Source organism: Plectrocnemia conspersa, unplaced genomic scaffold, assembly GCF_051122295.1.
Source record: "Plectrocnemia conspersa isolate PC_06_02 unplaced genomic scaffold, ASM5112229v1 ptg000013l, whole genome shotgun sequence".
Taxonomy (NCBI): Eukaryota; Metazoa; Arthropoda; class Insecta; order Trichoptera; family Polycentropodidae; genus Plectrocnemia; species Plectrocnemia conspersa.
Genome location: NW_028277177.1, coordinates 12796173 through 12809879, shown reverse-complemented (window position 1 = coordinate 12809879; position 13707 = coordinate 12796173). Strand labels below are relative to the sequence as shown.

Below are 13707 nucleotides of genomic sequence, written 5' to 3'. Positions count from 1 at the left end.
AAAATATTTTGTTATTCGTATTAAATTTGCTATGCAACATCTATCAGCTTATTTTAAAACAAAACATTATAAAAACTCGTTAAACAAAAAGTCAACAGATTTATCAATATGACTAACCAAATATAAATTTAAGAGTACTCATGCTACTCGGCGTGTTTAGATGCAATGGATTCAGTATCATTTAGATCTTCCGGGGGTACTAAATAATCGTTACCACTATCAGAAGCTGGCTCTTCCATTACGGCGACTGTTCTTTCGGCACAAAGTTATCTTGTATGTAGCAAACTATACCACTATTGCTCTCCCTATCGGAACCGTTAGTACCGGAGACGACTGACTGATTACGTTGGTCAATTTCGCCGGATGAAAGAAGATGATTATTGGGCATCATTGTTAACATTTTATTATAAGTTTCATCACATAAGGGGAAGGTTCTGGACTAATAAGGTGGTATTATCTGAAACAAATTCATCATAAATAAAATATACATATAAATAAGCGAGCCAATTACCGACCGGGCCTGGTGCAGGCTCGGGTCTCGGGCCTCTATTTAACGTTGTATATTCGGCTATTTGTGCCGTTCAACCGCTGATTTTTTCTATTTTCAGCAATTAAATTAAAATTATTATTACATATTAACCTCTACTATGAATAATTAAAGCGAAATATTAAGAATATTCAGATTTAAAATCACCCATTTTTGCACGTGTATATACTACACAGCACAGTAACGCGCGGATTTATTAGGCACAGTAAGGGAAATAATCAGGCACAGTAAGGGAAATGTTAATAATAGTGGGTAATATGCAAATTTATTATAATAACTAATCAGTGATGGCGAACCTTTTTGTGAAGTGGGTCAAATTTTGTTCATTTTTTTTAGTACTAGCTCGTGGGTCAGTGACGTCAATTGGAAAGAGGGAGAGGAAGATTTATGTCCATACGTCATACATAGGTGCAGTGATACGATAGAAAATCAGCTACCCAATGTCCACTTGGAAATATTTTTTTATAAATTCGACTTTCGTTATATATACTTTATTTTTTGATTTCTGCTCTCTCTTTTATAATATAAATTAGCGCGTAGGTCATTTAAAAATCCTGCGTGGATCAGTGTCTGACTCGCGGGTTATAGGTTCGCCATCGCTGCTCTAGGTTTTTAGAGATGTACTTGGTTATCGGCAAATAATGTGAATTTGTTTATGTTATTGTAAATTTAATTTATCTAATAGATTACAAAAACAACGATAAATTATCACATTTTATCGTGAAAATATTTTTACAAGTCATTTGTTTCGAGTCGGTGTTGCCATAAGAAATTCAGAGCTGTGTGACAGTTTTTGACAACCAAACAGGCAGTATCAAATTCAGTCGTAAGATGTCGAATATAATTGTGCAGACATCGGATTTTGTATTATTACAAATATCTTCATCAGCTAATGTTAATGCTGTGCACGCAGAGCGCAGATTTCAAAAGCATTTGACAATACAAGAGTTTAAGGTTAGTTTTACTTCATATACATTGAATAAAATGAAACTTTTATTAACACATTATGTTTATGCATAGATGAAATTAGAACTTGTAACGGGCGGATCTCACGCGACGATGAAGCTGATGTTGTATAGTTCGAAAGACGAATTAGTATGTCCTTTAGATAACGATGCAGCTCTACTCGGTTCATATCCAGTCGAAAATGGCATGAGAGTACACGTGATAGATAAATTTGTAATGCTCAATGAATTCACTGATACATCGAACGTCGAGAAATTTACGTTATCCGAAGAAGATTATAATAAAAAAGGCGATACTGTACGCTCATTTTTACAAAAAAATAAACTGGGCAAGTTTAATGAAGAAGAAATGCAGATGCAAAAGGAAAAGCAAGAATTGGAGGAAAAGGAGGAAATGAGGTTGGTTTCGTTAATTAATACGAACGATCGATGCGAAGTCCGCATACCTGGCAAGCCGACTAGAAGAGCGACCGTTATGTATACCGGTCCTTTGGAGAATGTCAAAAATGCTCTGTGGATCGGAGTGCAATATGATGAACCGTTAGGAAAGAATGATGGATCGTATGTATTATTTTAATCTTAATTAAGTATATAATATACATAATAAATTAATTTATGCAATATAATTCCAGGGTCAACGGAAAAAAATATTTTACTTGTCTACCCAAATACGGAGGTTTTGTCAAGCCTGCTTACGTCACTGTCGGAGATTTTCCAGTAGAAGATTACGATCTTGATGAAATTTAAAGATTCTTCGATATTCAGTTTCACCAATGCTTTTTGTTGCGTGATTGAGATTAATCTATATATTTATTTTTCATTCCAACACATTTAATGCTTAAATTACTAACGTTGATATTGTAAAAAAAATGAATTTTTGCAATAGAAAATTTATACTATATAAAATATATTGATCTTAAACGGCTTTAATATTATTAATTGTAAAATTATATTAGCTTTAAATTTTGTATAATTTTCTAATATGTAATATTTGTCGGTATATATCAAACTCTATTAAGTCCAGAGAAAACTGTGATTTTGTGTTTATAGCTCATATGTTCACCTAAATTTAATGAAACTCGTATTTAAAACGATACTTCTTTGAACTTGAAAACTAGTTTTTCAAATGGAATATAATCTATTTTATATGAACTTTAGCGAGCTTGATATCTGCAACAAATACTTTTATATTTTTTATTAATAAATTGCAATTATTAAAAAAACATTTGTGTATGAAAACTATAGAAAAGCAATCAAACTTTTTGGTTCAACATCCTAAACCTTTTAGTGTTTTATTATAGTACTTTATACTATTTTATAATGATAAAAATATAATCATTATTTTATCACTTTTTTTCTAAGATACTGCAAACATCTATTTGCATTTCTAGATAAGCAAAAACAGTCATAAATTCCACAATTGCTCGACACTCATGAAGAGTTAAATATTTTGGAAAATAACAAAATGTTGCACTGCACAAAAAATAAGTTAAATTAATAACCATCTAAATATCGATATATTTAATAATAAAATATGTATGTTATATGTCCATCAAGAATTATTCAGATTCTTTCTTCAATGATGTTAGTTCCGGCAATTCTTACCAAAGTATCAAAAGCTGATATATTGGATTTCGGCAATAAAGGGTTAATACTGAAATTTCCATTGATTTAACACCAGTAATCAAAAAAAAATGGGGCTTAACATAATATCCCTTTCTCTAGTCAAATGAAATTTCAATGAAATATAAAACATATGCTTATCGGAAATCAATAATAAGTACAGGCTTAATGAACACGTGCAATACAACACAGAAAGGGTTTAAGTCCGTAGTGGCGAACTTAGGTTATGCGTGCAAGAGATGGCACGTACAACAATTTAGCTGGCACGTGAACGATTCACAGAAAAAATGCCTATATGAAACGCTTTGGGAAAAGTTTTTGTTCGATCTTTTGCCTAATTTGTGAACTGTGAAAGTAATTTAAATTAAGAATAAAATATTTTTTTGATCAACTACAAATTATTAAAAAAGTGCATTTAGTTTTATTTCTGAATAAAAAAATTATTTGATAAATTTTATTCAACATTGCTAGTGGAAATAAAAAACAAAAACTATTAGAATTAATTTCAAATACATTCAAAGATGGTTGACTGAAGAATGCATGACTAACAACGGCAATAAAGCACTATGTATTTATGTTCTGGGACAGTTGTTTGCAGAACCTCGTCACTGAAGCGGCGTTATGAAAAATCCATAAATCACTTCTGCAAGGATGAAGAAAAAGAATATATTGCTCTGCATAGCAGATAAACGCAAGCAGGGCAAAAGAGCAAAGAGCTCGGCCCTTAGGAAACCGAGGGCCAAGACTGCGACTGAGGCAGCATATATATCCCTCGAAGATCAGGGGGGTGGTGTTGTAACAAGGATGATACGCAATGCATGCAGTGTAAAACAATGCAGGCCAGCCTACGTGAGAACGTCTCTTCGTGCGCTCGAGAGAAATACTAATGAAACTCTGATGAGTATGTAGTACTACGGGGGGTGGTTCCTGCTCATCCGGCCGTCACAAGCTGGGTGCCCGTCCATAAGGGTTGGACTCGTAGGGCTCTAGTACCGGTAACATATTGAAACACAGTGAATAAAATCGTCGATATGGCCAAAAATATAACTCATCAACAAAAAATATATGTAAATTCTACTGAAATAATTTCTCTTTGCCATGATGAAAGAACTGACATAACTGGACTAGCTCGTTTAGCGATTTTTCTTCACTACTGTCTTGGTAAAAATATCAAAGAATAAATGATCAGTTTAACGTCATTAGCAACAACAACAAAATAAATAGATATTTGCAATGCAGTTGTAAAATCACTCAATGAAAGAGAAATATATCTTTTCAAAATTGTGTTAGTAACTATTGATGATGCTCGAAGTATGACTGAAGAAGAAAACGGTTTTATCAATTTATTTAACAAAGCATTAGACATTATGTCACATCGCCAGGGTATAAGTCACTGAAAAGATTTTCTTTGAAAAATCAGCAGCAACTTCCTGCTGCTATAACACACAATCTGCGTAAATTATTCGCTGCCCGTGGTCTTTGGGCTTCAGTTCTTATGTTATCTGAATTTTATATGGGTGTAAGTGCAAGTCTTGATTCCAAATGCGCCAAAGAGCTACAAGAAAAGCCCAAAAGCTGCAAACGTCGATGAATCGATAATTCCGGGTCGTCGGACACACTTTCAGTTATTTACATATTATTGTACATATAATTTGTTTTTGGCCATACATAATGGTGTTGTGAATTTAAATTGGAAAAAGTGACGTTCATGATGAATTAAATAAGAAAATGTAAAACAATGAATATACAAACTTTGATTTATTTTAATTTTAATATTGCTTAAAAAATGAAAATACAGAAAACTTATTACTTTATTCTTATGATTTATTAAAAAATAAAACTCACTTTGCAAAACTGAGTTACAAATATATACACAAGAACACATTGCTTTAATTTAAAATTTCCTTCTCTTAAGAATATCTGGTCTCCAGTTGATTGGATGTGACTCTTCAGAAGCCGAATCGTCTTCTTTGTAGATTTTAATTGTTTTATCAGCTTCTGTTGTTATCAATCTAGTTCCAGATTGATCGTAAGTCATCGCAAATATACCAGCTTCGGAATCCATTGAACCCGGTTGTACTGCGGCCTGAAAATATCACCAAAAATTAGATAAGCTCTTAATATTAATAACAATCGAATATATTACCTGTAATCTTTGGAAGTTATATCCAGTCCTCCAATCCCACAAATATAATGTTCCATTATCTCCACCACTTACTAACACTCCATTAGAATTCACTCCCAAGCAATTTATAATTGCGTTATGTCCGGACAGATTTTGAATGAACTTTCCTTCGGGACATTTCCATTGTTTTATATTGTCGGGTGATGCTGATGCAAATGTATACTGAGTTGGATGAACGGCCAGAGCTCGAACAGATTTTTTGTGATTTGTCAAAGTGCACATGGATTTACCGGCAGCTAAATCCCACAAGCGTATTGTTGAATCATGCGAACCAGTAATGACCTAAAACAATAGAAGTTAATTTATTTTTATTAAAATATATAAAAGTAGCCTTTATTAAAAACATAAACCCAGAGACAAGAATGTGTTACACTAGAAAGTTAACTTATTTCCAGGTTTGGGGTCTTCACAATCAAGAGCATAAAATACAAACCTGAGGATCTGCCGCCTGACAAACCACTGACGCAATCGTGTTGGTATGGCCAGTGAGTGTATGAACATTAGCTTTCGTTCTCATATCCCAAACTCTTGCTGTAGAATCTCTTCCGGCCGTTACGAGCACATCTATAGTCGGATGTAGCGAAAGGGCATACACTGCAGATAAATGACCGTGATAATGTCTGATGACTTTATTGTATTCCAGATCCCAGCACTTGACTTGTCTGTCTTCTCCGCAACTGAACAAATACGGATGTCTCGTCGATACTTGTAAGCCTTTAAAAAAATATTGTAATACATACATACTTCAAAAAATAGTATTTTTTTTAAATAAACATACCTCTAACTGTACTGACGTGTCCGGTGAGTGAGACTTTAAGCTTGCCGCTCGCCAAATCCCATATTTTAATGACACGATCGGCGGCACCTTTTAAGATTGAATTCATCAATTTTATATATTTAATTATAAAATAATGGCTCAGTATTGCTTTATTACCAGTGGCGAACCATTCGTTTCCAGGTTCCACCGTTACACATCTGACCCATCCCAAATGTCCGGAAATCACTCTGTATAGTTTCCAAGGTGCATGCCAGCGCGGTCGTGGCATTGTCGGTTGTTTACGCGGTATTAGAGCAGAGCTCGTGCTCGAAGAGGCACTCGATGACGGAGTTGTCGCAATAAGAGCACTTCCACCAGTGTACGGTACTACGGCGCCTTCGGAACTTAATGCAGTTGTAGTATCGCTTAATTCTGTAATAAATTAATCAATAAATATATGTTTCGTTCCAATTAACTTCAAAAAGATAGTCATTAACAAACCTATATTCGTTCCAGGGGGCGGTGGGTTATTGCTTGCGTCTAAAGCTTCTCTTTGTTTCAACGCTAAAGTCTTCTTAACTCTATCGAATACAAGTGAGAAAGAATCCCGTGCTTTTATAGTCTTTTTCATCTTTTCCCTGTAAAAAAATATAAATTTAACGAAGGTGACCAAATTTTGTATATATCAAAGGACACTAAAAATAAAAATGGCCATCTCTGAAATTTTTGTTTAAGGACAAAGAAGGACAATTCACCATAAATGAGTACGTTTGGTTACCTTCATTTAACATATTTGTATAATTTTGAGGTTAACTATTTTTTAAATTAAAATTGTATTTTGATTACATATACGTTTTGATTATATATACGTGTGATTATTGTGCTGATTAATATGACATTTATTAAATTTAAGGGATTATCGAAATATTAAGGTTATGTTTTTGAAGTATTGAAGGAAGCTTACGCTGTGTCGTCTGCAGGCGCTAATAATCCCTGATTGGATAAAAACATGTCGTGGGATCGTTTTAAGGATCTAAACACTAAAGTGTGTACGGAATGCCGTTGAACTTCTTCCATATTTGTGTTTTAATTTTTGAACATTATAAGTGAAAGAATTGCTTGACGGACGCCGCCAATGTTGCCACTATGAAAAATAATAAACGTTTGCGTTATCTTATATTCTTTCAAAGCCCACTATGTTTTAGAGAAAACTATTTTTTTATCTATATATATGTGTGTTTGTTTAGAATTTTTTTCCTGTTTTTCACCAGACTTCGTTTTGTAGTGTTTTAGTGACTTTTTTAGTATAGTAGTGTCTGTCTGAAACATTGGTGGATTCAAAGAAAGGGGCATCGAAGCAATTTTTCTATATTTATTTATATTATTTACAAAAAAATATGACATGTATACCAATGTGTTACCAGATGAGATTTTCGAAATGTATTGACGAACTTTTTTGTAAACAGTGCAATGTCTTGGATGGTCAAAACTATTGCTAGCACAACGATGAACAACAATGTTTATATATATATAGTAACACTAGTTTCTCACGACACGAGCAAAAAGGGACCACGTCAATAAAGGGGCGTGGAACGACTCACAAAATGCAAAAGACTAATAAGCTTCTAGTTGCACAAAAAATGGCTTTGTTGATGTACAATTAAAAGTCTCACACAAAAAGCATGATTTCTTCACAAGAGGCGTGGAAATTGGTCGAAATATACTCGCTCATGATTCTTATAAGGACGCACCGCTGCTGTTAGTCGCCTTTTATATGTGTAGCTTTTTAATCTTAAACACCTTTATAATACTTTTAAATCAATCTATGTATACTTTCAGATTTCAAATAAAACATGTTTTTTGATGATATGATCATTTTTAAAATTTATTTTTTATTCGATAGCGTACACTTTACGTAAAAATAAATAATATAAATTTTACAACATTCACGATTCAACAAAACATAAATATAAATAAACGTCAATCATTTTTACGACATCTAATGCAAGCGAAATGTAGCCTAGAACGAACTGTGTTTTATTGCACATCGACGACATAATATTCTAATACTTTTAATTATTCATGAAAATGATTACAAAGTATACTTAAATAACGTTAGGATATTAAAATGATTACGATTATTAATATTAAGATTACCCTGCTCTAATTTACACGTAGCGAATTCGTATCACAATATTTAAATGTTTATGTTGCTGGTATAGCTATTGCTATCGCTGACCCTTCTCGAGTGGGTAGGTTTTCTCAAAGTACCGCCACCTCTGTGAGGATATAAATTCAGCGGGGGAAGGTTAGGATTTTCAATGCGCGTCGGTGAAGAAACCAATGGTCTGGAGTTTCCTCTCTTCATGGTACCCAGAGCCAAATCGTGAGGTATCTGATTAATGCAATAAGCGTTCACGTCCGGTTCTTGATAGCATGTCTCCATGTCGTCCATTTGGTAGCTTTCGATCAAGGGAGCTGGATCTTCATAATCATAGTCAACGAAAGCTGTATTGTCGAAGCTCGCTTTATCGTTTAGGTTCTTCTCGTATTGTGTGATCGGCATCGGATAAGGAAATTTCTCGTGAAAGCCAGATTTATAATTCATAGCTTCCACTGTCTCGTAATGGTTGTCTTCGTGATACAGCTCTGAGGAGACGCAGTCTTGAGGGTAAATATCAGCGATGAAATGCTGTGTTCCTCTCGGAGTCAGCGCTGCCCACAGAGCTCTGTTGTCTGGAGGAGTCGGTCCAGTGGAGTACAGAGTGCTCGTTGGCACAATCGGACGAGATTTGGATTGAAGAGTTCCGGCGAGATCAGCTGCCAAAGGCCCTTGCTTGTTGCTTCCGGTTTCGCTAAAATGGAATGTGTATGTTCTATAATAAAACACACACAAAGGAGTAGCGAACATTTAGTCATGCAGTAAAAAAAATGAAAACACAGAGATGTAGATATTCGAAATAGAGCATCCAATAATTCAGCGGCATTTGAGTTAAAATTGTTTCGGTTTCGTTTGTATGATGTTTAAAACTCTACAAGTATGCTCTAATAGAAAAAGTCACCTGTCATTTATTTATGTTGAGTGAAATACAGTTACACAAATATACTATTTAATATTTCAACGAGCTAATGCGAAGCAGTGTAAAATTTAAAGATTTTTCTTTAGTCCCTCTAATTTAGATCAGTCAAATGTCTGGACTTTCCTCTGAAAGTCAGATCTTTCTGCGAGAGATCTACGTTTTATAAAGTCATACCCTAATTTACGTATCTCATAATAAAACGCCTGTCTATACAAAGTAACGCATATAAAGTGGTTAGATAGAGCCAAATAATCACATAAAAATCATTTTAAAATGTTTTTATGAAGCAGCATTATTATGTATGTATTTAAGAAAAGTTTCGGTTTCAATTGAAACTGAAAATATTTGGTTTGGTTTCGGTTTCATCTTTATTAAAGTATTATTCCTATGATCATAGAGGCAAAATAACAAGAGCTAACATTTATTTATTTATTGTAGATCTTCCGGTACAACGTGGCCGACGTAAGACCAATGCTTTACAACGGGTTAAATGCAATCAATAACAAGTTAGTAGTGAAAAACCAGACTGAAACCAAAGTCTGTAAATAAGTAAACATTTTTTTTTATATTCTGTTATAACCTAACAGTTATAAGCCCAATGCATTACAACGGTGTAAATCAGTACCAAATGGTGACATCTATATAATTAATTAGAAATTAGTATGTGTACTATTATTTACAATTAATATATGCAGCTGTGAACGGTTTTTAATAATAGTGAATTTTTATAAATAAAAATTCATGGCTGCTGCCGGGGTTCGAGCCCGTGGCTTCTGAGATACCCGTCTTGACCGTACATACTAGGCTATTCCAATTAATGCGCGATCTAACTCGATTTTATTTTAATTATTTATCCGTCGGATCGGAAAAATACAGGAAAACCTAATTTTTGATGATCGATCGATACTATAATTATATAATAATCAATACAACATTTCAGCTTTTTCCAGGGGGGAGGGGCGGCAAAAGTTGGCCAGTCAGTAGTCGTTTTTCTAATATTTCCATTTCATTATGATTCATAGTATTATATTCAAATAAATGACATGTTACCTAGCGTTCACATTAAGACTTTTTATAATGATATCAATTACTTTTTATAATCAATTGAAAAACACAAAGGTCCATATAGGAACTCAGATATTTCCGGTATTATTGCGCTAATTACATATGTAATTTTTTAAATTCTTGTCCTAAATTAGCAATATAATTATAGCTTTATAGTTTTTTAGTAATATATTACACATAGTTTGAGAAACTGACGAAAGCGTTGGCTCTGACGCAATCTGTTAGGTGCTGCAAAAAGCATTTTTCTCTAAATATATTTTTGAGTTATACTCATAGTGGGTTTTTCCAGTAGCAGAAATGATTTTAATAACAGTTACGCTTATAATAAAAGCTGTACTGTTCTACATTGAAAGCAACATGATACATATATAATACATAGTTAATAATTAAGTAGAAATTTTCGTTGTAAATCACGATTTAAATAACAATTAATATGGATGCTCTAATTTTAATATCAAATATTGAAAATTCGTATAAGTATTCCTTACATAATAACATTTATATGGTGTGAAAAATAATGTATTAATCATGGTGCACAATTACTCATATTCATTATATTCACATGGAACAAATAGAGATAGTTATGGCGAGATTTTAGATGAGCATGATCAAAACACAATATTAGCAACTCATGAAATTATTAGGCATGCAACATTTATATGATCCAAATCTATATTTTATTACCATAACCATCAATATTTTTAATAAATAAATTGAGCCTTTCGGTTATAGTTCAAACTATGTTTCTTCCCATAAATTAATATGTTTTGTAGAGAATAAATATTTTTTTTATAATATTATCATGGAGAGACAATTCATTTTATGATATAATAAAAATATGTTGAAAATTAATTTAAGAACCAATCAGCTCATGTTTTGCATGCCGCGAATAAATAAACATTATTATGATTAGTGCAAATCTAAATAAAATGTGAAATAAAAACATACAGAGGTATTGAACAGACGTACTCTCTACATTTGAGTAGGAACAACGCCAGCACTGCGCCCAAAAATATCACAGCGACACACGAAGTTATCAGAACCAAAAACCATGTATCATCAGCTGAAGATGGATCTGAATAGAATAAACAAATATTAATACTGATTTTTATATGCATAATATATTGTGTTACAATGGATATTGACCGTGATGTGGCAGTTCTATATATTCGACTCCTGGGAACAATTTATCTTGAGGCGTTCCAGATATGGGAGGATCGCACAAGGCTGCTGGTCTACATGGACCGGTGAGATTTGTGGCCGAAGGTCCTTTAGATAATTGCAAGAACGCCGGTAGAGGCGGTGGTGGCATTCGGAGTATGCTGTCCGGAGGGGGACCTAAATCCCAACAGTCTCCGGAACACGCCATTGTCTTGATTGACACAAATATTATTACAAATATGATGGAAATAATCGATGGATTGGTGCGTACTTACATGAAATTCTGAAGAAATCTGTTATTGTGAGACTGTACGCCTTGGATCAGCACTCGTCGAAGTTCGCGATGCAAACAGGCGAATCGCTCTGGGCGCATGTCCAGGATATTGATCCTAGAAGGCTCGGGCATGCGTACGAGGGGTTGTCTTGTGGGGGTTTGTTAGCTGGGGGCCGTGTCACGCCTGGGGTGTCCCCCCGTTTGAGGGACGTGAATAATGGTTTTATTTATTACTAATAAAAAAAATAAGACCCGCCATTGGAAATTGAGAAATTTATTTGTTTGAGCGCGTGTGCGCATCGTTTGTGTCTGAGATATTGTTTTATAATTAACTTTGATTTTTTATCTTTGTTATCGATTACGCAGCATTAAAAGCAGTTTAAAGATACTAATCTTTGTTTTTTAAATTCCATACTCAAATTGCATTTTTCCTAATTTTCTCTGCCAACAGAATCAATATAAAGATTGTATAATATATTTTAAGGTAATCAGATTTTGAAATTATCAAAGAAGGACACTAAAAATAAATAAGACCATTTATAAAATTTTTGATTTAGGACAAAGAAAGATAAAAGGTGCACAATTCTCCTCAAAGGAGGAAGCCTGGTCACCTTATATATTTTTAATATCGAGATAGATATATATTTATTTACACATATGAAAATAGAATTACACATATGAAATAAAAGTCAATAGATTCTATTTATAATTGAAAAATCTGATTGTATTAGTTTGGGGTTTATATTTTTAATTATTTTCGAGCAAGATTACTATTCATTATAAGTCAACTTAGATGCGTACATGAATCACTTTAATATATTTTAACATTCATATTACAAAGGCGCACTAAATGTTTTTTAAAATAACAGTATGGCAAACATCCTACATTCCAGCTTGTTTCAGCTCCTCGAAGCTATTGCTGAAAACAACGTAGTTTCTCGTAAGCTTATTGAGAAGCTGATTAGCCAGTTTAAGGAAAGCATTCACGAGCGTTGACGTCCTGGCAGCAATGGTTAAGAGTAAGGGATGCAATCGCGATTCTCTAGGGTCATGGGCAAATGCTCCCATCTGCTCCCCCCTCCCAAATGATACACTTGGTATGCTCTTGCCAGTAAATTTTAAATTGAGAAAAATAAGCTTAAATTGTCTTTACAAGAACTCCGTCTGTTTAAAGAACTGTTCAAAGATATGAATGAATTCTGATCACGAGCTTTTCTGCAGTGCTGTCGAAAGAAAATGTTATGAATCATATTTTTGAGTTCAAAATTAAAATCAAGTTGTAATGTATATGGAAATGCAAGAGAAGCATGACTATAGAACATTATTAAACTTGGTTAAAGAGTTGCTTATCTAGCGTATGTGTATATTATGAATCGCTTAACCAAAAAATCAGGGAATGAAAAATAATATTATCGCGTTTCAAGATAATCTCAGGGCTTTTTTTTTTATCTAAACTGCAAAACTGTCGAAGAACCTTGAAAACATTGCCATGTTTAAGAAACTGTTGCAGATGAAACTCAAGATAAATAACAATTTGCAAGAGGAGATTATTGGCCATCTCGCATCCCTTGAAAGGAACTCAAACGTTAAGTTTATCAATTATAAAACATCTACTCTATACTCATAGATATATGTTATAGTTTATTATTATGTTTAATTTATTTGTTCATGTAATTATAATAAACATTATTCATAATTGTAAAAAACGCGTATTAAAATATTATTTATATTTTCGGCAACCTTGTTTGTTACATCTAATGTTAGAACTGTACGAAACAGGATTAATGGAATAATTCTCTCGTGGAATTATCTCAACTATAATGCGATTTATATAAATGTCATTCTCATAACATAAACAAATATAAACATAACATAACAAATATTGCTTTGAAATATTTATAAAAATATACAAAAATGCGTATAACGATAATCGTTTATGTCAGAGCGTTCCGAACCTTCCAAAATTCTTGGAATTTATTTATATATATTTGGCAGGGACCTGAGGGGCTTCATGACGAATGATTATCTTTAACTGGCATGTTAGTTATAC

The 13707-nt window shown here is 33.3% G+C and overlaps 3 protein-coding genes across 6 annotated transcripts; 1 reads left to right on the top strand and 2 right to left on the bottom strand.

Moving 5' to 3' along the window:
• The first annotated feature begins 1058 nt into the window (after positions 1–1058).
• On the top strand, positions 1059–2735 carry Tbcb (tubulin-binding cofactor B). Its single transcript, XM_088202509.1, has 3 exons — positions 1059–1501; positions 1568–2073; positions 2145–2735. The coding sequence occupies exons 1-3, from the start codon at positions 1379–1381 to the stop codon at positions 2257–2259; spliced, it is 744 nt and encodes a 247-aa protein (XP_088058635.1). The 5' UTR covers positions 1059–1378; the 3' UTR covers positions 2260–2735.
• A 2139-nt stretch (positions 2736–4874) lies between these two features.
• Tango4 (transport and golgi organization 4) lies at positions 4875–7225 on the bottom strand. The gene is made up of 7 exons (XM_088202964.1): positions 7042–7225; positions 6579–6715; positions 6255–6509; positions 6099–6185; positions 5754–6034; positions 5282–5602; positions 4875–5221 (listed from the first exon to the last, which is right to left on the bottom strand). The coding sequence occupies exons 1-7, from the start codon at positions 7152–7154 to the stop codon at positions 5030–5032; spliced, it is 1386 nt and encodes a 461-aa protein (XP_088059090.1). The 5' UTR covers positions 7155–7225; the 3' UTR covers positions 4875–5029.
• Positions 7226–7933: 708 nt separating this feature from the next.
• On the bottom strand, positions 7934–11783 carry LOC148227317 (uncharacterized). 4 transcript variants are annotated; one of them, XM_088202965.1, is made up of 4 exons: positions 11659–11783; positions 11369–11594; positions 11171–11297; positions 7934–8953 (listed from the first exon to the last, which is right to left on the bottom strand). In XM_088202965.1, the coding sequence occupies exons 2-4, from the start codon at positions 11589–11591 to the stop codon at positions 8275–8277; spliced, it is 1029 nt and encodes a 342-aa protein (XP_088059091.1). In that variant the 5' UTR covers positions 11592–11594; positions 11659–11783; the 3' UTR covers positions 7934–8274. The 4 variants fall into 4 exon arrangements, with proteins under 4 accessions (XP_088059091.1, XP_088059092.1, XP_088059093.1 ...); XM_088202966.1 differs by having other exon boundaries at positions 7934–8932; XM_088202967.1 differs by having other exon boundaries at positions 11192–11297.
• Between the last annotated feature and the right edge of the window lie 1924 nt (positions 11784–13707).